The sequence below is a fragment of the Saccostrea cucullata genome, unplaced genomic scaffold (assembly GCF_032062105.1).
Source record: "Saccostrea cucullata isolate Sc308-1 unplaced genomic scaffold, CSIRO_AGI_Scuc_v1 ctg1193, whole genome shotgun sequence".
Taxonomy (NCBI): domain Eukaryota; kingdom Metazoa; phylum Mollusca; class Bivalvia; order Ostreida; family Ostreidae; genus Saccostrea; species Saccostrea cuccullata.
Window position 1 is genome coordinate 80,213 of NW_026925968.1, and position 25,568 is coordinate 105,780.

The window sequence follows — 25,568 nt, forward strand, 5'->3', positions numbered from 1 at the left end:
AAATTTATAGAGCGCAAGTTTGTTCAGGAACAATATTGACATATTTCATTGATATTATCATTCTACACATTATATCAAAATATTGATCCTGAACACACATGCGCTCGGTGACTTTTACTCAAAATATTGACGAAATATGTACATTTTTTGTAAAATTCATAAAAAACTGAAATTTACATCATGTTTGTGACGTCATTACGTACATATGGCGTCATTACTTATGAAAATATTTAGTGCTTTGATGTCAGCATATACTCCCCTGTTTAAGAACTTAATTATATGTATCTCCATCAAAGTTTGATTTGGGGGGGGGGGGGGGGGGGGGGGGGGGGGGGGGGGGGGGGGGGGGGGGGGGGGGGGGGGGGGCAAATATTGGTTATTACCGAATAAGGTTCTTTGATAGACATCATATCGGGAGTAGTTTACACTGTTTTTAAGAAACGTTTGACGGTAAAAAAGCTTGGTACTCAAAGGTCACCCTATATTTTGAAAAATGAGTGAAAACGACAGCGTATACGAAATTCTTAACAATTATTTTAAAATATCAGTAATTTTAGTTATCCACGTTTGTTTTATTTTCAAACAGATATAGGAACATGAATCAGTTGATTTAAACCCTCAAAACAAAATTTACCATAAGATATACTTGATAAAAACGGCGATTGTCTGATAAGAGCACAGGTATTCAAGAGCACAAAGACAGATTTATATGTAATTTTCTTAAAAATTAGTGGTATCGTTGTTCAAATTCGTATTCGGAGAGACAGTTTAATTTCTGGAGGAGTCTAGAAAGCAGTTTTTTTGCAAAAAAAATCAAAAGGTTTATTATAGGAAGGACCCAGAATCAGGAATCCACTACATTGGATTTCTTCAAGACAGCGTCCAAACCTGCATGCCCTGAAGAGTACAGGGGTTTTCGGGATAAACAGAAAGTTAATGTTTTTTCACATTAACAATTTTCGCCAGGTCTTTGACCCTTTGACTTGTTTTTATTTCCAAACTTGAAAAAAACACCTTTCACAGGGAAATAACAAGTCCGGGAAATCATTGGATCTGTCATTTTCCAGTATACTAAGGGTCATACTCAAAAATGAGTTCTAAAAACAATCAGAAATTGGATAAAAAATGTTACGGACATGTATTTTATTTAAAAGAGATTAATTAGTAAAATCATGAAGACTAAATCATTGAAAAGCGTCTTTTGCTTCTTTCTGAACACCGAGGACATTATTTATTGAACAGCCCTCGTACAAAATAGGAAATCCATAAAGAAATTGAGTTTAAATCTTCCTCAAAATTTCAAATACTTCCCACGTTTTAAAAGCGTTTTTGATACAGTACTTAGAATAAGCGAATTTAATCCATTTCTGAGAAATAATCGGCAAATCTATACATTTTGTATGGATTATTTCCAGGTGGCTGCACTTTCAAAATCACTTAGAACGCTTTACTAGGCACACAAATTAAATCAACTAGGTAATTCTCTCAGTGGCTCACTGTTTTTGCTGTCCTATTTCTTTTGTCTACTTATTCGACTGGTAAAAAAACAAATGATGCTTAAACTCCCATTGTGTTATTATCGGACTCCTCCAAGTAACTTTTGGACATTTAAATGGAAATGTTTTAAGTAAGATATATGCCTCATACTATTCTATATGTAAAATTATCAGACAGGTAATGAAGATGTATTGCTCTATAAGTACGGGAAGTGGAAGATCGAAAAGTTTAAGGCATCAGGAAAAAGTCATCTTGAAAAATGTCCTGAAACTACAGTCTGACTAAAGCCAGCCCCTACTATTTCACTTCGAAGTCAGACTGACGAAAGAAAAAATAAAATAAAATAAAATTTTTCTTACGTTTATTACATCCAGATCCACAGGTCTAAGCAATCTTATTTGATAAGTGTTGTTAATGAATTGTAATGAAACACGTGGATTTCTTTCGGTAATGTTCCATTTTTGTGTTGAAGAATGTGTTACGTTTCCAAAAAATATGATATCACCTCAAATAAAAGCAAAAAAAAAAAAAAAAAAAAAAAATCAATTTTTTTTTTCATATCCACAATACACATGCATTTAAGCAGATAATTGTTTGAAGCACATATTTACCTTTTTTAGAGGTCTCATTAAAGAAAATCATCCTTGGAAAGGTCTGTGGATGACATGGGTTTTCTAGATAAGAAAAATACAATAAAGATAAAAACGTAATTTTCAATCTAATGATTCCTAAGATAGAGATACTGAAATAATTTTAATATGAGAAAGAAATAAACAAATATTACTTTAAAGAGTTCTAGTATATCGTGGATATAGAGAAAATATATTCATATCTAAAGTATTTTTTCTATATTTACCTAACAACGATTGAGAGGTGTCCTATCATCTTCAATAAGAGATAAAACATTTTTAGAAGATAAACATTCAATGCAAAAATGCTATATTAAACAGTTATGGAATGGGTACTAGGGAAATACCAAATTTATGGTTCCCCGAGGTGGCGAGGCCGCCAAGGAAAATTGATTCCTGCACAGGGAAATCATAAATTTGCTATTTCCCGAGTTCCCATTCCATAACTATTTTTTATACTTAATATTTTTTTTTACCAGATTAATGCAAGCGGTTTAACAGATTGTATGATAAGCAATGCATCGTGTCCTAAAACAATTAAATTATTTTTAAAAAGTATTTTCAATGACATTGAATTGTCATTGTATTCATTTTGCTAAAATTCAAGCATGATTTTGACATCGCATGTCGAAATGTTCGTACGTCATAGTGACATGCTATAGCATGGCGTCACCGACTAGAGATTCTTTGAACGCTCCGCCCACTGAACACTTTGATTGGTTAATTAAAATAACTAATTCATGAGCGAGTAGTCCCAGGTAGTAGCTCTGGCTTTCCAGGGAGTAGTCTTCAGATAAGGGAAATAGTCTCTTTTCGAGAAAATGGACATTTTTATGGTTTTAATTTCAAAAAGAGTAATTACAGTAGAGGTATAATAATAGCATTTAACGTCTCTATTATGTTTGCCATAAAAATATATATACTCTCTTCCTATGATACCAGTGGTTCTACGGTACCGGGGTATTTCTATTTTCATCTCTCACGTGCTAAAAATGACACCTAGTGGCTGGCTATTTTTTCACATAAGAAGTGATACCCTGCTGTCAAGCTCCATATAATTTATTCATTAAATGTTACGTACGATGTTTATTTGGTAATCAGCTTTTGTCCACAAGACCCAGTCGCCCGCGTGGCGCAGTGGTTAGAGCGTCTGCTCTAGAGTCGCGATGTAAGTAGTCAATCCTTATGTCGCAGGTTCGAATCCCACTGTGGGACGTGGAGACCGGTCCTTCGGATGAGACCGTATAAACCGAGGTCCCGTGTCGCAGTAGGTGCTGGCACGAAAAAGATCCATCCCTGCGCAATGGCCCGAAGTGCCGAGTATTGGACAACATTTGCAGCTTTCCACCGGCAACTGGTGGCGTCTCCATATGAGTGAACAATTCTCGAGAGGGAAGTTAAACAATATAAAATGAATCAATCAATCGACAAGGCCCACAGTTTCTGTGTTATTTTGCACCACACTTCATACAAGACATTGATAAAAGTGTTACTTAAAATAGCTATACTGTGAATCATATTGTCTGAAAGTATTCAGCTTTGTTGTCGTATGATGAATTTAGGTCACATGTCATGTCTGAAAAATATATGGGACGCTGTTCTTGTTAAAATAATATAGTTTCTAAAGGTTAAATAATAACGAAACTTGTGACGACATTGCTACAATTTAACCAGAGAAGGTATCAAAATACATAGATTATAAAAAGTAATGTTATTTTTTGAATTGGTTTATTTTTGAAAATAAAAGGAAAAATTCATTACTAATTCAAAATAAATATTTAAAGTTCAATTTTACCAATAGTATTATTTAACTTGATTAGAAAACTAAGAAAGAAATATAATATCTTAAAAAATGAATGAAATAAAAAAGAATATTAGATCAACATATTTCAGCGAATTTAGATGGAAATAATTTCTAATAATATAATATAAATCCATATTTTTTAACATTATTCTTTAATGGGAAAATATGTTGAATAAAAAAAAGTTAAAAAAAACTTCTTTTGCCATGGAGGAGTGAGCATCCCCTGCCGACCGGTCACACCCGCCGTGTGCTCCTTGATTCTTGAGTAATTATGACATTTAGATAGTATTCCTAATGTTAACCACATTTCTGTATTATCGTACATCATTTTACTAAATAATATTTATGTTTAAGTTGTGTCACTATAATTCTACTATGCGATCTTTTTTTATGAGCATATTTGATATCGCTTCACTCCTAAAGCAAATAAAGAAAATTAATGATGTGTACTTATGATTTAAAATAAAATTACGGAATTTTATATTCAGTCATGAGTTTAGTTCTATTCCCTTTCGTACAAATGAGATACATACCTTGTGTCACCACTCCAATGACTTTGATCAAAAGCAGAATTACATATAACCTCTTCATCATGTGAATAAAATCATTAGTACGTAACTACTACAATTAAAATATTCCTACGCCTTTAAAGAAACTATGATGTTTAAATCCGTTGTAGATGGGCATGATTTTGTGAACTTCCTTGTCATAAACCTCCCGTTAAATAGATAACAGCAGTAAAAACCCCATACACATAGTAGGACTATAGAGTAACTCGCGATAAAATTTATCGCAATATACCTATTGATAATATATATCGCAATATACCTTCATCTTCTGCTTACGGAGGTAAATTATCGACAAACAAGTTCATGAAACAAGAATATCAACAGTCTCGTTTAAAGTCATCATTTCGTAAGTTCTATGGTCGATACAATGACCTTGTCAGCAAATACAATTTATCACTGAGTCAAATGCTGACTGACGTTTTTCATACTTATTGTTAGTCGATTATTTAAACATTGAATTGACGACGGATTTTCCTTTATTTCCCGAACATGACATGGAGCACACGGTGGGTGTGACCGGTCAGCAGGCAATGCTCACTCCTCCATGGCACCTGCTCCCACCTCTGATGTTCTAGAGGTTCGTGTTTGCTCTGCTCCTGTTTTATATTTTTTTATGGACTTTGATATTGAATATTGTTCGTATCACCATATCCATCTATTCATACATGCGATTTTGACTTCCTAATTTGTTATCCAGGTATATACACTTTTCTGATCTATCCTAGATGTCTTAAATTTGTATGAATCTCAAATTAGCACGAATGGCTCTCTCTATACGACTGATATGTCATTAAAAAAAGGCATGCTTATAACTTTCAAAGGTGCATAGTTATGATGCTTTTTCACAATTATTTTTTGTTGCGAAGTTGTATTTATGTTTCATAATTTAATTTTTAGAGTTGCAGAGTAAGAAGTTAACCCTTAACACTGTACATCGCGGATTCGCGACTTGCGCTACGGAAAGTTTTGACGTAGCGATCCACATATAAACTAAAGCCATTTGTCCATTTGTTATAGTAGGCGTTAAAACATCACTCACTGCTCAAGGATCGTTAGTGTCGAGTACAGGTCTACATCTGCAGCTTGGCAGCGACAACTGGTTTAGTCTCCAATTTGGTTTAAAATTCTCAGAGGATTTATAATAATGAAACAAACAAACAAAATGTAGTGATGTTAAAACATTTTAATTTTAGATCCACCCGTTTCAACGACAATGCATTTTAAATCTAATTTTATGTGTGGTATAAACATAAAATTCATGCCTCAAGGCCATATTTTCTACTACAAACATATCTTTTAACGTATCTGCAATGTACATTTTTATTCAATTTTCCATACAGTATATGATAAAACGTTCAAAAGTCAATATTTACATTCTGCACAGATATATCCTATCAGCACAGACACTTGTTTCAGAAATAAATTTTTAACACATGGTATATTAATAACAGAAGGTATCTAACGCTGAATTACACACACCATCCCTCCTCAGGAACGCACTCATTATACTTTCAGAGAAAATGTCCTGGCAAATTATTTATTACCAATGTCTTTTGGATATTTATCTACACAAACATTTATTACATGCATGTCTTTATTAACTAAGATCTCTGTAAACAACGTCAAAACTCTGCTTGTCGAGTGAAAAATCGTATTCAACGATGAATCATAATTTTGCGAAATGATGACTTTAAACGAGACTGTTGATATTCTTGATTCAACGAATTGTTTGCCAATAATTAACCTCATTTTAGAAATCGTTCAGACGTAGAGCATGCTCTTGCGTTTCGAATCAAATAAGATACATTAACTCCGTATGCAAGTGATGAAGGTACCGGTATATTGTTGCATAAGTAAGGGAAGTTGGCAATAAAAAGTTAAAGTCATCGCGTTTATCAAAAATCTTGTTGTAAGATAAACATTAATGTCTTTTATAAGTACAATATCCAAGTATGAAACAAATGTGTCAGACTTCTGGTATCTTTTATCTCAAACACACCAGGATATATCGTATCGACAAAGGAAAGGAAATTACCATTGTTAATTAGCAATAATATACGTCGTTGATATATTTCAAATGTCCAGTTGAAGGCCTCAGCAAGTGTTTCCCTCTTTTCATGCTTAATAATTTGCATAATTATTTCTTCATATGAATATAAAAAATAGGTCTGCTAATAACAGAGGGCAATTGGTACTCATGGGAATTCCAATAGATTGTTGGAAGACCTGGTCAATGACATAGTAGACAGCAACTTTTTCAAAAAAAAAATGGAACTCGTAAATGTACTTAACTGGTCATAGGTCAAAAAAATCCTGGACTTTAATTTATTGTGGGAAATGATTAAGTATCAAGTTAAAAAGTGGTATGTTTTTAAGCTGTCGATTTTTGTTAAATCATAAAATCGAACTCAAAATACCCATTGTTAAAATTTGGATATGTCTTCATGAGAATTGTTCTTGAGGTACCAAAATATTATAATTAGATAACATTTTTTAACCAGATTAATTTGAATTCCAGGTATGTGTGTGCTTTATTTAAGGAGACGGTATTAAGGTCGGTAATTGATTTTTAAGCTATATTTGTACTTGTCGACTTCGATTGAAACAGAGACCTGTGCATTGTTCAAAGACAATGTGTGGTCGCCTGCGTGGCGCAGTGGTTAGAGCGTCTGCTCTAGAGTCGCAAAGTAAGCAGTTGATCCTTACGTCGCAGGTTCGAATCCCATTGTAGGACGTGGAGACCGGTCCTATGGATGAGACCGTATGACGAGACCCGTATAAACCGAAGTTCCGTGTCGCAGTATGTGCTGACACGATACAGATTCCTCTCTGCTCAATGGCCTTGAGTGCCGAGTATAGGACAGAATTTGCAGCTCTCGACCGGCAAGTGGTGGCGTCTCCATACGAGTGAAAAATTCTCAAGACGGACGCTAAATAATATACTATCAATCAGTCGAAGACTATGTTATGTTTTGGGTGCATGTACTAAGATCTATATAGAAAACAGATTTATTACAGTTGGTGAGCTTGAGACAAAAGATACCACAGAGTGTGACAAATCTGTTTCATACTTGGATATTTTACTTGAAAAGGACGTTAATGGTAATCTATCAACCAAGCTATTTGATAAACGTGATGACTTTAACTTTTCTATCGTCAACTTTCCTTACTTATGCAGCAATATACCTTCATCACCTGCATACGTAGTGTATATATCTCAGTTTACTCGATATGCAAGAGCATGCTCTACGTATGAACAATTTCTAAAACGAGGTAAATTATGAACGAGCAAGTTGATGAAACAAGAATATCAACAGTCTCGTTTAAAGTCATAATTTCGTAAGTTCTATGGACGATTTAATGACCTTGTCAGCAATTACAATTTATCATTGAGGCAAATGCTGACTGACGTTTTTCATACCAATTATTACTCCATTATTTATATCATGAATTGACGACGAATTTGTCCGTTATTTTCCGATCATGACAAGGAACACACGGCGGGTGTTACCGGTCAGCAGGGGATGCTCACTCCTCCATGGCACCTGATTCCACCTCTGATGTTTTGGAGGTCCGTGTTTGCTCTGCTCCTATTTTGTATTGTTTAATGGACTTTGATATTGAAAACAGTTTGTTATCTCCATATCTGTTTTGCATAACATCATCAAATTTACGATTAACAAAGATAAAAAATGTGTATTTTTACCTTTTACTTTCAACATGAATATAAACTGCATTTGTACCGAAAGACTTTAACTTGTCCAGAACAATTAACTACCCAAAGTGTAAACTTATGTAATGATAATGAATGTGGCAATACCATATCCTTCTCCGTCAGTATGAACTTTAAAAATCCCCCATCGGGATTTAAGAGATGAATAACGCTATTTCGTGGATCTGTTACAAGAATGTTAAATTCATTATCAAAGTCCACATCACATGGATAAAAGTCCTCTTTAAGATTCTGTCCAGAGTAAGTAGATATAAGATCCCCAGCGGCTGAAATAATCACCAGTTCAGCTGAAAGTCTGTAGGTAATATTAACAACACAGATGTCAGTGTTTCTACTTTGCTTAATTCTGATCGGATCCGCAAACAATGTAGTGTGACCATCCCTCTTAAATTCAAACTCGCGGATGACATCGCCTTTCAGAGTAATATTTCTCACTAGGCGTCTACTCTGTGAGTCTAATATTAAAGAATTGTCAGATAAATTGTCTCTTAACGTAACAAGAAGTCCACCTGTAACAGACAAACACATTCCTCTTGGTAATAGTGGGTATGTCTCTACGACGGTGGAGACAAACCAAGCTGGGGACAATCAGCGAATCCCGTCATCTGTGAAATAAATATATTTGCTTTCAGTCACACAAAAATCAAAATTCTGAACATCGAGTTTGTTTACTGTATCACCTAACCTGTTGACACGGTCAAAGTAATCTGACTTGTATAAACGTATGATACATTCGTCGTTACTTAATTAATGCCCTTAGGTAATTCCGTGCAAATTTCTTCTCCCGGTATTGAAATGAATTTGTTACGGTTACGTTGGCATCCTTAAGGTCCCAAATCTTTCCACTGATTTCCTGCAATAAATCATCATTGATTTCTCTTTGTTTGTATCTTAATGAATATTCAAAGTTCATTACATCAGGCTTTATTTCAGAAAGTTTTCTGAGTTCTCTGAATTTATCAACCAAACTGTAATCAGACAGTGGTAGTGTTATGTTCTTCTAGAAATTTTACTATATCTTCGATTTGCTTCCTGCTTTTTTCTAGCTTATTTTTTTCATTATGTAATTTTTCAAGCGCTTCTCTCAGATTGTTTTGGAGTTTGTCTTTGAGATGATGTTTCAATTCAAACAATTTTGCTATGATATCATCACAATGTTCCAGCAGTTTCTTAACCTCTGATTCAAATTGATTCTGATTATCTTTCCTCTGTCTTGAAGCTTTTTCAATTTCTTTGTCTATTCTTGATGGTCTTTCTTCTGAGATTTTCTTGAGGTCTTCTCGTCTGACTAGCTGTCGTGGAAAGGATATCCCAATTATGATCTTTATGGTCAGATTTAGCACATTTCGAACAAATGAACTCTAAAAACATAGATAGAAAATCCTAGTGTTTATTGCACGTTGGAATGTGCTCTTGAGCTGAGCCCAGAGAAAAGCTTACAAGTTCACTGGTTGCCATTCGGAAATTTGACACAAATTAAACTAGCTAAGGTATTTTTATTTGATATTCAATCTGACAAGTAAATTGATACTGATAATCACATCAGTCCTTAAACCTATGTGTAGTCATATGATATTTCAAGCTCTAAATAAACACATGTGGTATAGAATACCCCTGCTAGAACAATGTAAAATGTAAAGAAGTATATGGAGATAACTAACAGTATTCAATATCAAAGTCCATAAAACAATACAAAAAAAGAGCAGAGTGAACATGGACGTCCGAAACATCAGAGGTGGGATCAGGTACCATGGAGGAGTGAGCATCCCCTGCCGACCGGTCACACCCGCCGTGTGCTCCTTGTCATGATTAGGAAATAACGGAAAAATCCGTCGTCAATTCGGTGTATAAATAATGAACTAACAATTAGTATGAAAACACCCGTCAGCACTTGGCTCAATGATAAATTGTAGTTGCTGAAAAGGTCATTGTATCGACCATAGAACTTACAAAATGATGACTTTAAACGAGACTGGTGATATTCTTATTTCATCAACTTGCTTGTCAATAATTTAACTCGTTTTAGAAACTGTTCATACGTTAAGCAAGCTCTTTCGCCGATGCGATTTTGTTGATGTTCCTTACAAACTTGAGTAGTAAAGGTCGATGACGTCATAATGTGTACTGGCCATCACATGTCATTGGTACAAAGAATATTTCTGAAAACAATTCTGAACTTTTCTGTGCGATATATAAAGCCAATATTGGGGGATTATTCAGATTTTTTTGCATATAATCCCCAATACGTAGCCTTAAATCACTTTTGTGACAATACGTCGTCGATATATCTAAATGTCGAGTTGAAGGCCACAGCAAGTGTTTTCTTCTATCCTTGCATAACATTTTGCACAAATTCTGCTTCATAGAATATAGAAATAGATCCGCTAATAACAGAGTGCAATTGGTACCCATGGGAATTCCAATAAATTGTTGGTGTCTCCAAACTTCACATAGATATTGTCAATCAGAAACTGAAGCATCTTTTTGATGTCAACTTCAGAGTTCTTGTATGTGCAGTTAGAATGTGTTTTAACAAAATAATTTTGCAAATGACCAATGACCGGGTGAGTAAATTTACGAGTTACATTTTTATTTAAAAAGCAGCTGTCAATGATATCAAAAAGCCTGGACTTTAACTTATCGTGGGGTGGAGAATGGTTGTATATAACGTTGAAAAGTCGTAAGTTTTTAAGCTGTTGATTTTGGTAAAATCTTATGATTTCAAATAGTCCAAAAGTTCTTAGGAATTTTTGAGTATCCACATCTGATTCACACCACTTCTTGAATATATTGTTGCACAGTAAAGATAACGGAGAGATCAATCTCATAACTAAAGTAAGCAAAGAAATCATGAATGGACGAAAACACCAGAGATGGGATCATGTGCCAAGGGGGGGGGGGGGGAGTATCCAATGTAACACCGGTAACACGCCCTTATGCATTGATCAAGTAGGCGGAGTAGTCAAATTTGCAACAAAAGAAACAAGAGCAATGATTAACAAATTCTTTGAATTATGTAAGGTTAATTAAGATCAAACAATAGATTGAATTGAGAAACAATGTCATCATTATGACCGTAGAATTTACGAAAATCGGACTGAAACGGTGTTGCTCAAATCTTTGTTATATCACCATATTTGTCAGTAAAGTATCATGTATAAAAATTAATCAGAGCACAGACAATATTGGAATATTGCATAAACATTGGGAAATTGTTTTCTCGAAGAACATATGAGACTCTTATATGATAATCATTTCCTACAGGAAAAGACTATTGACATCCTGATTTTATCATGTTACTAATATTTTGATAACAATGTGGCAGTAGAATCGTCTGAAAGTATATACATGTAGTAAACCAATTTCTAAGGCCGCAATATAATGTCGTTTATAGTCTGTTAAGTGCTCATAGAGTTTGATGAACATCATAAGATAAATTGATTACCACTCTTTAAATAACAATCCATTGATTTCAAAAGAGCAAATATCCGATTTTCCTGACATCAAGAACCCCTTTAATTTTAAATTCTCGTATTCCTGCTGGAATGCTAATATTCAGCAAATGCTAATATTCAGCAAAAACAAAATCAAAATACCCTTTGTTTTATGACAATCAACAAAATAAAACTAGACTCACATTCTTGATTTTCTTGTGAATGCCGATGAGAAGTTAAACTTAAGCTGGTTATGAAGTGACCAAGAAACAAAATTCAGCACATATATCAATGGAAGGTACTTGTATAATTCAAATTCTTCATATCATCATTTGTAACCATAATTACTAGTAATAAATAATTAAAAATGCAAAACAACAGGATTTGAAAGACATTTTAGGGGACAAAATACGTCTTCATTTATAATATTTAATTGCAAAAACCAGGTTATTCTAGAAAGGAGGTATGACACTTCAAAGAATTATAGCTGATCTTTTAATTGTCTTCATAATTACAAATCACTGACCAGAGACATTAATTAGGTTATTCTAAATGTCTCTGTACTAACTAAAAAAATGAAATTAATTTAGAAAGTTCATAACTTTATGCAAAGATACGTTAATTTGAGAAAATATGATGAAGAATATTTATCGCATGAGGACAATGATGACTTACAATTTAAATCTAGGCTGATAGAAAATCAGTTATCTACAACAAAAGCAAGATACCGATTTGTAAAACACTGTAAACATTATGATTCATAGGAATAAATATGATGTAAGAATAGTAAAATAGATTATCATCCTCAAGTTTGATGTTCTGGACTAGAAATAATACAAAAATACATACATGTATTTATTCATATCTCTTGAAAATTCTTATCTTCTTGGTAAACCTATGAAACCTTTTTCAGGGAATTTTTTTCTATAATTTGAACTGCATGTTACAGCATCTTATGTAATATGCCATATTATGGCCATATTTTGTAAATTGATAGTAAAATCATTTTATGATTTTTTTTATCTCAGTTTCTTTTAAACAATTTTAAAGGTCAAAAGGATTCAAGGATTTTAATGGCGTTTTGATATCACCCAGACAGGATAACATTAAACATGAAATCAAATGGGGAAAGTATTTTAGACACGAAAGATAAAAAATTAAAAATACTGGGGGTAAATTGATTTTAGTATCACTGAAGATATAGAAACTTAAATGGTTTCGACACTAATTTTAACTTAAACAATAAAATGCTTTCTTTGTTTGTTATTACTGGAATTAACGGAAGCAGCTGTTGCAGAAAAAATACATATTTTTTTTTTGATGCAATAGCTGCGACGTTAACTCCAGTAATAACAAACAAAGAAAGACATTTTGTTTATATTTATATCTGTTTAAATAATCATTTAAAGTAGGATTAAAAAGATTAATTATTGTATTAATGATGCGAACGTCTTTATACGTTTCATTGATGGAACAGCCACTGATGAAGAAATCTGAACAGGCGACATGCCTAATGTAGTTCATGCAGTGATTAACGCAATGGGTTTTCTTACGAAATAAAGGAGAAAATATTCAGTGGATGTAAATATATTAGAATTAAGAGTACCAATGTTTAATTCGAGAAAAAATGAATTATCTCTGATCTGTGAACATTTAAAGGTATACATTCAAAGATCTTTACCTACTTTTTTTTAGGGGGGGGGGGTATTAATCTATTGCCATAATATGGAATAAATATTGAGTAGAATTGATTAATGATTAATAAAAAAAAAAACAAGAACTAAAATTTACAAGAACAAAGCCTTTGGAAAAGTGAAAATTTTGCGATATTTAAATTTGCCATTGTCTTACATTATTTGACAATTCACCATTTTCAATACCATGTATTTTGACAGGTGATCAGATCAGAGATCAACAGGTACGTTATGGTGCATTTCCATAACGAACTCTAAATACTGTATTTTTTTTTTTTTTTCTTTTTTAACATAGTCTGGTCCGATTTTGAGAAAATTTTCTGATTGCAATAGTTATTATTTGGTCCAGCATGTTTATAACCTAATTTGATTAGACTGAATCTGAAACATTATGCCGACGTTCACAAAACTGTTTGATATACCTTGGGTCCGACAAGACGCATGTTGCCCTCGAACTCATTTAATAAAAGTATATTGATATATCTGTAATACCTAACCATGTACAACTATAGACCAATCTTATTTTTTTTTTATTTCAGAGAGAGGGTGAGAGAGAGACAGTGAGAGATTCGAAATAAAATAACGCCTCTTCTATGTAAAATCTCCCGATCAGCCGTCCATTTACGAATTATTACTCGCATGATTTGACGTTGAAGAACCCTCGCGATGATAATTAATAAGAACTCGCCAAAAATAAGAAACAAGTTGCTGTCCTTTAAAAAAGGACTGCAATACGTGGACTATACGCATGTGTTTCTAACCGAAATTCAATTTAAGAAAATTTCTAGGTGTACAGTAGTAAATATTCATGTAGGTTTGTTCACATTTTCTACAATGATCTGCCTACTAATGACTGATTGTAGTCTCAAAGCAAAATTGTTAAATTTTATCTCCGATTAGACTTTAGTTTTGTAAGTTTAAAATATCTGGCTATTTTGATACATGTAACCCATAATGGCTATTATACGGAAGAAATCTATCATGAGAAAAATAGATCTGATGATACACTTGTAGCACAGCTCTGTATTACGGATTTTTTTTCTTGATGTAAAAAACAAATGCCGGTGAAGACTCGTTCTGTCTTTTAAAAGCTAGAACTAGTCGTTGAATGACTTTTTTTTTTAATTCAAGTTGTTAATTTACAGTATCTATATACTGCAAGTTCTTCCTACCTTTTGGATCCACCCATGAAGATATAAATACGATATGGCAATTTGCCAATGAATGGCATATTCTAATTCGAATAGGGCGAATTATTCTACGGGCAAGTTGACTAAGGGTCGAACTCTCTAGCATTCTCGCGCATGCGTAGCCTGTCGTTTGCCCATGGCATCCGGATTTAACCTCGCTTTATATTTACTGCGTGAACCTCAGGGTCCACGCAATAAGGAATCTACAATACACAAATTAGTATTTTTATTTTCAAATTTGAAAATTTAAAAACTCACAATTTGAAAAATCATGATTTTACTTTAAAATTCTACTTTATGCAATAAGCAAAACCCAATTATGGAAACGTAATGGTCATAAGAATTCAATAAAATGAATGGTCATTGGAAAAATATTTATTCAGCTAAGATAGTTAATACTTTTGATAGACAGCAGAATTAAATTAAAAACTTTTATACTACCAACTGAATTACAATTATAATGTAACAAAATTAATGAAAAAAGAGGTAAGGTAAATTGTACCACTTGTGGAAAAGTAGAATATTTTGAACACTTATTTAGAATGTACATATTCAAAGATATTGTAGGAAAAACATCTTAAAGATGCTTGGACACTCTTGGAAGTTAATATTTTCTCTATAATATTACGACTTATATATTTTAATAGCAATTCAAACAAAAATTAATTAAAGATCTTATTCATTTATTAATTATTAAAACTTCAATTTTTTTTTGCGGATTTGATTGACACATCCTCACACTTTCACAAACTTTAATTTCATTCTTAATACTTAGGAAAAGTGGCAATCTTGTTGTGTATAAATGAAAAATATTAATACTATAATCCAGAAAATCAGAATAAACATGTTCGAAAGCAAACAAAAACAAAATATATTGTCAGTCCGTGCAGTTGTGGTCAGCAGACTTTGACGATTGAACGTATCCGGTGAATCGTTAACAGTTACAAAAACTGTGTACATAACACGAGTGTGATCGATTTGCTAAACTCTGTACACAACACCTAGCTCGGAATGAGATACTTGCGAAGGAGTTTTGCTTTCTAACATTTCTACTCTAAATAAAATATAAAATTATTTTTCTGGATTAAAGTTTTCATATTTCTCATTGTTATACCCTTATAAATAGTTTTCTATATATTTGTTACTTATAAAAAGTCAAACAAAAAGAAATGTTCATTACATCGGTCTAACAATTTCACTATTGACCGGCCTACCAGTCCAACATAAGAATTGTTAGAACGCAACGTCACTGCTACGTCACAAGTAATTAATCATCGTTCAAACACGGAAGTAGCCGAAGTTGAGAGCTGCAAGAGTTGTTGCTACTAACAAGGTAAGGAAGAAGGGAAGAGTATGTTTTGTGATAAATAATTTTTGTGATATAATGATAATATAATTAAATTTGTTAATTCTCAGCTATTGTTTTATATTTATGATTTAGCCCATTAAGCTTGCGGCTTCGGGCAACTTTTTCACCTTCAGGCCCAAGAAATCATATGTTGCCCTCATACCCAGTCAATAACAGTATATTAATACACAAGATTGCCACTTTTCCTAAGGATTGAGAATAAAGTTGAATTTGTGAAAGTGCGAGGATGTGTAAATCAAACCCGCCCAAAAATTTGAAGTTTTAATAACTTTTAAATGAAATAAGATTTTTAATTAATTTTTGTGTGAAATGCTATTAAAATATATAAGTCGAAATATTATCTTCAAATCTGTGTCCAAGCACATTTAAGTATTGAAATTGGATATTTCCTGGAAAGATATATTGTCGTAGATTTTATTGAGTTCGTTGTCAAAACAAAGGTTTTCAATTTTTTCAATAATGTCATATCAATTGTAGAAGACAAAATATACAAGCATAAAATAAAATGTACATTGCAAAACGAAATAGTAAATGCAAATGCAATGTATTTTTATTTAAATCATCATTGTATCAGTATTATGTACTTATAATAGCAAAGAAAGCAAAATAGTGTCTAATACAATTACTATATTATAAAAAAAAAAGTAGCAGACGAACTACAATTTATTTTGTATGCACAGTAAAACTCGGTTATAACGACGTCACCGGGACCTATGTAATTACTTCCCTATATCAGTAATTCCTAACACCCGTAAAAGGTATTCATTAAAGTTATTATAGTTGAATTCGCAATATCTGTGTTCATACTTAACGAGATTTACAGTACTTAGATATTCTAAGTATAATTTTGTAATCAAATAGATATCTTATTTACAAAATATATTTCATTTACAGAAGAAATGTTTTTCAGTAGGTATATTTATGCTCTTGAATGAAAATGAAACGTCACCAATGCTACATAATCATGTCTTTTTGCTTTCCTTCTTTATCGTATATAATTTCGTAAACAAAATAATACCAATCCAGGGAGCTCCAGGCAACCCAAAGATTTTATAGCCCATGTTTGCCCTGCTCCTATTTTGTATTGTTTCATGGGCATTTGCATATGTTGAGAATGAGATCTAAAATTTGACCTGCATGGATCCGACGCTATGCACTCTAATCAAACTTATGGTTATACTTCAGCGCAACAAGAACATCACTTAAGTTATTATCAAGATTTCTGTGTAGTTGACGAATATATAGAGAAACGGACCCTGCTAAATTCAAGAGGTGGGATAAGGTGCTTAAATGGAGTAAGCATTCTCTTAAACACTACTTTATAATATAATCACTCTTATCTTCCCTTCATTAAGAAAATTATCAAGTTTCTTAGCACAAAGATAAAACTAACAAAATACAAAGGAATAATAAAAGGAAATAACCAAAGACAAATTATGAAATTAATGGTTAGAATGTTTATGTTATGGTAGCATACGCATTTTCCTGATGATTGCTTTCTCTTTTTACTTCATCATAAACTGGGCTAGGACTCTCTTGTTTTGTTCTGGTGGACCATATTTTATAGAAAACGAATGCTATTACAACTATCAGTAACAGTCCTGTAGATATTGAGAGAACAATGACGGCTTCGTCTTTTGTTGATTTAGATTTAGATTCACCCAGTATGGAATGGTCAAACTCTCCTGCAAATAAAGCATTTTTACACTGTTTTATGTAAGAAAATAGTGTGTTGACACACAAAAATCATCAATGCTTCACAAATGTTTATATGAAAACGAAATCATTATGACATGCGCAGAAATCTATTGTATTTAGAAGGATTGAACATATGATAAATTACAGTAACATTAACCCCGTAACTTCACTTTTTCATCAATACCGGGAGTGTGCGTACATATTTACTCTGATATTACTTATATATTTCCTGTTTGTTTCGAATCAATTTTCATCGACACTATTGTATTTGTCTTCTTATGAATGTTCACAAACCTGTTGAACGAATTCCCATTTTGACCCAACTTTAAAGAAAGCGGAGGGACATTAAATCATCTGTCCGTCAGTCAGTCAATCTGTCTGTCTGTCTTTAACAGTGGTCATAACTTTTTAATTAGAAGAGATAGAACTTTCACATGTGCATTTCCACTAATACAGCAAAATCGAGGAACCACCCTTTTGCTTGCCTGGTGTGAGTTTTCTACCTTCTGTAGTTGTTAAACGAATTTCCAATTCTTCATCTATAGTTGCTGTGACTCTTGTCATAGTTGGAGGCACTGTTACAAGTATTATTAAAACGAAAAGCTCTGAATCCTGATTGTTACTTCCTAATGCCTGCAAGTACATGTGGTTAACTTTTATTTAGTAGAAAAGACGAAAAACTCGATAATTTTACTGAAATAAAGAGATAACAAACCTGAAGTCCTGCCACCACATTGAAGTACGAAGTTTCACCGAAGTTAGAGAAGTTTGCAAACGACTGATTGAGGATGAAACTTCCGTTTTCAAACTTAATATTTCCTTCATATCTTGCAGGATAAACTGTCATTTGAAAAATGAAACAATTATAAATGTTATGAATAGTATAAGATTGATTGTCGTATTTTCATGATTTTGACGTTCAACATTTAAAAAACTGGATGGTTTTTTATGGCATAACTAACACTTTAATGCTAAAATTTATCACATGAAGCCTTTCTTGAGTGATCACGTAAGAGTATTTTTTTTCTTTACTTTAGTATCTCTTATCTAAACTATAAGAAAACTAGAGGTACTTAATTGTGAGCTCTGATCTTACTAATAGCCACTCTCGAATATGACTATAGTGGCAAAATCAATGTTTTGCTCTGGGTAACCCGGAATAAGTGTCAGATCAAAAAGTAGAATTAGAGGTACACAATGACATTATGTAATCATGAATCTTTGAAAATATCATCAATTGTATTCAGCGGTATAAGAGGGGTCGCAGATAAGCCACTTCTTTCCACTTCTAGAATTTCAAGGGGTTGGTGTTTCATGCCAGATTTACATATTGATATTGTGTGACTAACCCTAACCCTAACCCTGACCATTATTTTTAGCTATATCACTCTATTAACTCATGTAAAATAAAATAAACTAATAAAGAAAACACTAATTATACCTGTTAATTTGTATGTAATTTTTGAACGAGGACTATCTGTATCGATGGCCTTTAAGCGGCTAGGTTCAGTTTTGATGATTCCCTGAATTAAAGATAAATCGATAAAATCATTTTTTCAGAAAGTTCAGAAACCTTAACCCTAACCCTGTATACTGAGCAATTATTGCTCTTATGAAAAACAATATTTGTTACAATTGGGAAAAAGTCAAAAGTAAATGAATTTACCTGAGTAAAGTAATCAATGGTGACAGATATATCCGGAACTCGACAAGAGTAGCAGGTAGAGGAGCAATCATCTCTGACGAACACGGGGGGAGTGTCATCCAGGTTAATAAAGTTTACATTCAGGATTGTTGACACGGTATGTGGGCCGTCCTGAAGAATAAAATGTTTCTTCAATCTGTTTGTCATTATATGCATGATCGTGTGATCAATTTTTAGTTGATCAAGGTGACAAGTTGACTTACGACCTTATTGAACCCTTGATTTTCTACAACTGATGATATTTCGCTTGAAGACCATGTCATAAACAGCGTTTCATCATGGAAGATGTTGACAATTACGCATCTCTCTTACGTAAAGAAATTACGATAAGATTGAACACAAATTGGTACTCGTCTGACCAACATGAAGAAAAACGAAAGAAAAGCTGAAAGGGTTCGTCAACGCACTATTCTGACTGTGCATCTTTTGATCTACATAGAAAAGTGCTCATTTAGCAAAAAGTTACTAGTCGAAAGCAAGCAAAACTACTATCTGTCCGAAATAAATTCTTGTACTAAAGAGCAGGCAAACGTTTTCAAAATATCGAAATCATTACAAGGAGAATCAAACGCATCTATTCTTCCAAACCTCTCACTTAAAAGAAAAAAAATGGATTTCTTCAGGAACAAGATATTCTATATTCAAAATATGCTGGTCGGTGAGAGGAGAGGCAACAATGATTACATCAAATGCTTTTGATAATCCATTTGATGGCAAAACCTTATCAATTTTGATCCTATCTTAGTCCCGTTACCAACCAATCAACAAAGAGAATTTCTTGGCGTATCCCATGTCACTGATACATGTCTCGTCAATAAATCGATATCCAGGTGTTATGTTCGATTGAATGTCAAGGAGAGAGTTGTAAAATATATCGTAGACGGGGTAGACGGAACTACAGTAAACCATCTATTTTTTGCTTCAACTTTTATTTGCGATTCGTCCATTTGAAATCAATTCGCGACAATTAACTTACACGACTGAGGGAAAATTCTCTATAAATACAAAGCAAAATGAATGATCCGTGGTAATTTACTAGGGCTGTTCAATAAATATACTGGTGCTCGGAAAGAAACAAAAACCGCTTTTCTGTGAATTAGTCTTAAAATGCTGACTGACATTTTGCATACTAATTGTAAGTCCATTATTTATACACTGGATTGACGACAGATTTTTTTCCGTTAATTTCCGATCATGACAAGGAGCACATGCACGGCGGGTGTTACCGGTCAGCAGGGGATGCTAACTCCTCCATGGCACCTGATCCCACCTCTGATGTTTCGGGGTTCCGTGTTTGCTCTGTTCCTATTTTGTATTGTTTTATGGACTTTGATATTGAATACTGTTCGTTATCTCCATATCCTTCTTTAGTGCAGTGTCTCAAGTAGCCCTTGTTATCCAGGTTCCCACTATGAAACCATGCTGTGAAATGTGGTCACATAAACTGTTATCAATTCATTAAATATTCAATAATGAGAGAAACTCAAGCTTAATGTCACCTGATTTATATATTGTATATCATCGAGCTGAATACATTATGTATTGAACAGGCCTGGTATATTCGCGAGTTAAAGTATGTCACGAACCCGCGAATATTTCTCGCACGCGAATAAAAGTTTGTTTACTGTATCCATAGTCATTACAGTATAAAAAAGGCCTTTTATTTGATTTGACACAAGAAAGCCGAAATATTATGCAATGATAGATTTTATGCACGAAAAAGGTTATTATAGCAAACTATAAGACTAGACTTACGAAATGCTGCTTAACGTCAGTTTATGTTTTTTTTTATATATTGTCGTCTCCTAATGATTGAAAAATTTTCAAGAGCAACATTAAACAACAAAAAGCGAAAACTTGATTTTAAACGAGGCTGTTGAAATCCCTGCAATGTCAACTTATCAGTCGGTGGCTTGTGTACGGTCGACAGGGGATGTTCACTCCGCAATGGCACCTGATCCCACCTCTGATCATTTGGAGGTCCGTGTTTGCTCTGCTCTTCTTTCCTTTTGTTTAATGAACTTATGGGTTTGAATACGAGGGACGTTTGATAAATAATTTCATCGGTGCTCGGAAAGAACGAACAAATGCTTTTCTATGATTTAGTCTTAACGATTAAACTAAAATATTGTCTTCTGATTAAAACATATGTTCGTTAATTTTTATTCAATTTCTAATTGTTTTAGAACACATTTTTGTGTATGAACCGTCGTATTCTGGAATATGGCAGATCCTATGATTTCCTGTACTTGTTTTTTTTTTTCTTTCTTAAACGTGTTTTTGTCAAGTTTGGGATATGAAACAAGTTAAAGGTTGAAAGTACTGGCCAATATTGTTTTGATATGACCAAACATTAACTCTATTTTTATCCCCAGAACTTCTTTACGCTTCATGGCATGTGGGTTTGGACGCTGTCATGAAGAAATTTAACGAAGTAAATTCTTCATTCTGGCTCCTTCCTCTCAAAAACCTTTCAATTTTTCGCAAAAATTTGCTTTCTAGACTCTTCCGGAAATTGAAATTACTCCCCCAATAAGACTTTGACCAACAAGTCAATGCACTAATATCTAAGAAAATAGCATATAAAACTGTTTTTGTGCTCTTACAATTCTCTGCTCTTTTCAGGCCTTTGCTGTTTTGTCAAATGTATCTCATTGTAAATTTGTTTTGAGGGTTTAAAGCAAAATGAATTCAAGTTTCATTATCTGTTGAATTTCCGACAAACATTGTTTTTTATTTTTTACAATAATTGTTTAGATATTCCTACATGCTGTCGACTTCACTCATTTATCAAAATATTGGGTGACCTTTGAGTATTAAACTTTTTACTATCAAATATTTCTTTAGAACAGTGTGAACTACCCCCAAAATGATGTTTATCAAATTTGCTATTTGTCTTAAAGTCAATCAAGCATACTCAGAGATACTTTGTTGAATTTTTGCAAATATACATTGGTTGTTGTATGTCCTTGTCGCAAAGGATGGTACATGTACCCATTTTTGTTGCACATTATATCATTTTGTTCATTGAAATCCACCTGCTCATGTCTGTATAAAACAGACATTGGTTGCTGTAAATTTTACGTAATTCATTTAATATCTCTTTGGGATTCTTAACAAGTGTTACAGCAGCTTTCATGTAGCGTTTAATTTAACTCTAGTGTACTGATTCTTGCCTATTCATATTAAATGCAGTGTCTCGAATAGCCCTTGTCTTTCAGCTTCTCAGAATGGAACTATGTGATGAAAAGTGGTCAAATAAACTGTTATCAACTCATTAAAGATACAATGATTAGAGAAAGTAAATCCTAATGGCAGATGATGTCTATGTTGTATCTTATCGAGGTGATGACATTATTTATAGAACGTCCCTCGTATATATGTTTCGTGTAAATAATATACATTCATTATATGAATTAAAAAAACATTGATTCAAATTACAATTCAGGATTTGAAAATTGTTGCATTAAAAGGTTTAAAGCGTTTTTCTTCTTGACTGAACTCAGTTCCTTAACTCATACGTATCACTGTCTATACATAGGTTTCCCACATCATAAACTTTCGATGCAATTCTTTAGTAATGCAATCCAGGCATTAGATATAAAAATCGCACATAAATAATATTAGTCCTATATGTAAATATCAGTAATAATTTAAATATATCTATGTTTACCTTTGCAGTGATATTTAAGATTCCTCCAGTTTTTCCCAAACCGCACTGGATTCTGGTGTCTTCGTAATCAAAGTTCTTTATTTGATACAGGAATCCTGTCGTGGTGTTAACAGTGAAATACTCGCTGGCATCTGTCTAGATAAAGCCTTATATTTCGATATGCTATTAAACGTATTTCATAAAACAATTTCTTTCTTTTCTGTAACTGTACGTATGTTTTAAAACTCATTTCTTAAATCGTATTTGTCATTTGTCTAAGTAATCTCTCCAATGTTAATGTAAATTGTTACATAAAGCAGTGAAAAATTGATGTTAAGTATTGTAAAACAAAGGAATGTAAATAAATAAATGAAAATGTATATATATATATTGTAAATCCATGTATAAAAATCTGTAAATAAATTTAATAAAAAAGAACATTATTCATGCATTTAAATTAAAGGGGATGGGGGTTGTTGAGTAAAATATTTTAAAAACTTTAAATTTAGTGTTAATTGATGTTATTATGTTTCAATTTTATTATTTATCATCAGACAATTGATAATTTATGGTTATATAAAAAGAGTTTACAGTAGATACTCCCCAGCCTGGGAGTGTATAAGATCTGAAAGGAAATCGTCATGATTTTCCGGATTATAATGATGCGGTAAAAATGTATGATAAATAAAATTTGAAAAGCTTTTCAACTAGTAAATTAAAATTGTTTTGAATATGCTCAACCGCTGTAAATGACAAAAAGATATTTCTTTCTACATTTTGCACCGCAGCTTGCAACATAGTCTACCCTGCAGAAACCATTGGCATTATCACGTGACCATATCCAAGGGTATCAGCGCAAGGTTTGTCTTGAGAGTCTTCATTTTGTAAAATTAATTATTTCGTTTTAAAGACAGCATGAAATAAAAATGATTCAACGATTACATCTTTGAATATTTTGACTTGCTTTCCTTGCATGGAAGTTTTTTCAATATTGTGAAAGAATTTTTTAATGCTTAATTTTGTTTGTGGCCGATTTGATGCTTTGCATCAATTTTTGCTAGTTTGTTGTGCCTTTCATGTTTTTACTGCTTAAACGTAGGAATAAAATGAACTCGGGGCCCAATGCTTAACTACATATTTATTTACAAATTCATTGTTAAACGAAGAAACAAACAAAATCATATATAATTACACTTTACATTATGAATTTGAACTACCTTATAAATATTGGATTCCAAAACTTCATAAGAATCCTTACAAACAAAGATACATTGCAGGTTCCAGTAAATGTTCAACTAAGCTTCTTTCGTTCCTCCTCACTAAGATATTGACAGTAGTGAAGGAAAAACTTCAAGAGTACTGTGCAACTGTATATTCAAAAAGTGGTGTGAATCAGATGTGGATACTTAAAAATTCTAAAGAACTTTTGGACAATTTGAAATCACAAGACTTTACAAAAATCAACAGCTTAAAAACGTACGATTTTTCAACTTTATACACAATAATTCCCCACGACAATTTAAAATTCAGGCTTTTTTGGTATTATTGACAGCTGCTTCTTCAATAAAAATAGAATTCGTAAATTCACTTACCTTGTCATTGGTCATTTGCAAAATTATTTTGTTAAAACAGATTCTGATTGCACACATAAGTACTCTGAAGTTAAAATCAAGGAGATGCTTGAGTTTCTGTTTGACAATATCTATGTGGTTCTTGGAGACCAGGTATTCCAACAATCTATTGAAATTCCCATGGGTACAAATTGCGCTCCGTTATTAGCAGACTTATTTTTATACTCATATGAAGCAGAATTTATGCAAAATCTTATGCGTGAAAAGAAGAAACCACTTGCTGTGGCCTTCAACTCGACATTTAGATATATCGACGACGTATTGTCAATTAATAATGATAATTTCCATTCCCGCGATATATCCTGGTGAGCTTGAAAAAAAAGATACCACAGAGTCCGACACTTCTGCTTCATACTTGGAAATTTCACTTGATTGATTGATTGATTGTATACTGTTTAATGCCCCTCTCCAGAATATTTCACTGATATGGAGACGTCACCATTGCCGGTGAAGGGCTGCAAATTTAGGCATATGCTCGGCACTTACAGCCTTTGAGCAGGGAGGGATCTTTATCGTGCCGCACCTGCTGTGACACGGGGCCTCGGTTTATACGGTCTCATCCGAAGGACCGCCCCTTTTAGTCGCCTTTTACGACAAGCAAGGGGGTACTGAGGACCTATTCTAACCCGGATTCCCACGGGGTTGATATTTCACTTGAAAAGACACTAATGGTAATCTAACAACCAAGCTATATGATAAACGTGATGACTTTAACTTTTCTATCGTCAACTTCCCTTACTTATGCAGCAATATACCTTCATCACCTGCATACGGAGTATATATATCTCAGTTGATTCGATATGCAAGAGAATACTCTACGTACAAACAATATCCACAAAGAGGTAAATTATTGACAATCAAGTTGATGAAACAAGAATATCAGCAGTCTCGTTTAAAGTCATCATTTCGTAAGTTCTATGGTCGATACAATGACCTTGTCAGCAAATAAAATTTATCATTGAG

At 33.1% G+C, this 25,568-nt stretch overlaps 1 protein-coding gene across 1 annotated transcript in view; it reads right to left on the bottom strand.

Moving 5' to 3' along the window:
* LOC134270185 (uncharacterized) overlaps positions 1 to 24,581 on the bottom strand; it is a 44,191-nt gene extending 19,610 nt beyond the window's left edge. Inside the window, exons 1-4 of the mRNA XM_062752374.1 lie at positions 24,567 to 24,581; positions 22,996 to 23,130; positions 19,284 to 19,433; positions 19,059 to 19,140 (exon numbers count right to left, since the gene is read on the bottom strand). Coding sequence (XP_062608358.1) covers positions 19,059 to 19,140; positions 19,284 to 19,433; positions 22,996 to 23,130; positions 24,567 to 24,581 — 382 coding nt within the window. The remainder of the gene's footprint in view (positions 1 to 19,058; positions 19,141 to 19,283; positions 19,434 to 22,995; positions 23,131 to 24,566) is intronic.
* Positions 24,582 to 25,568: the final 987 nt, after the last annotated feature.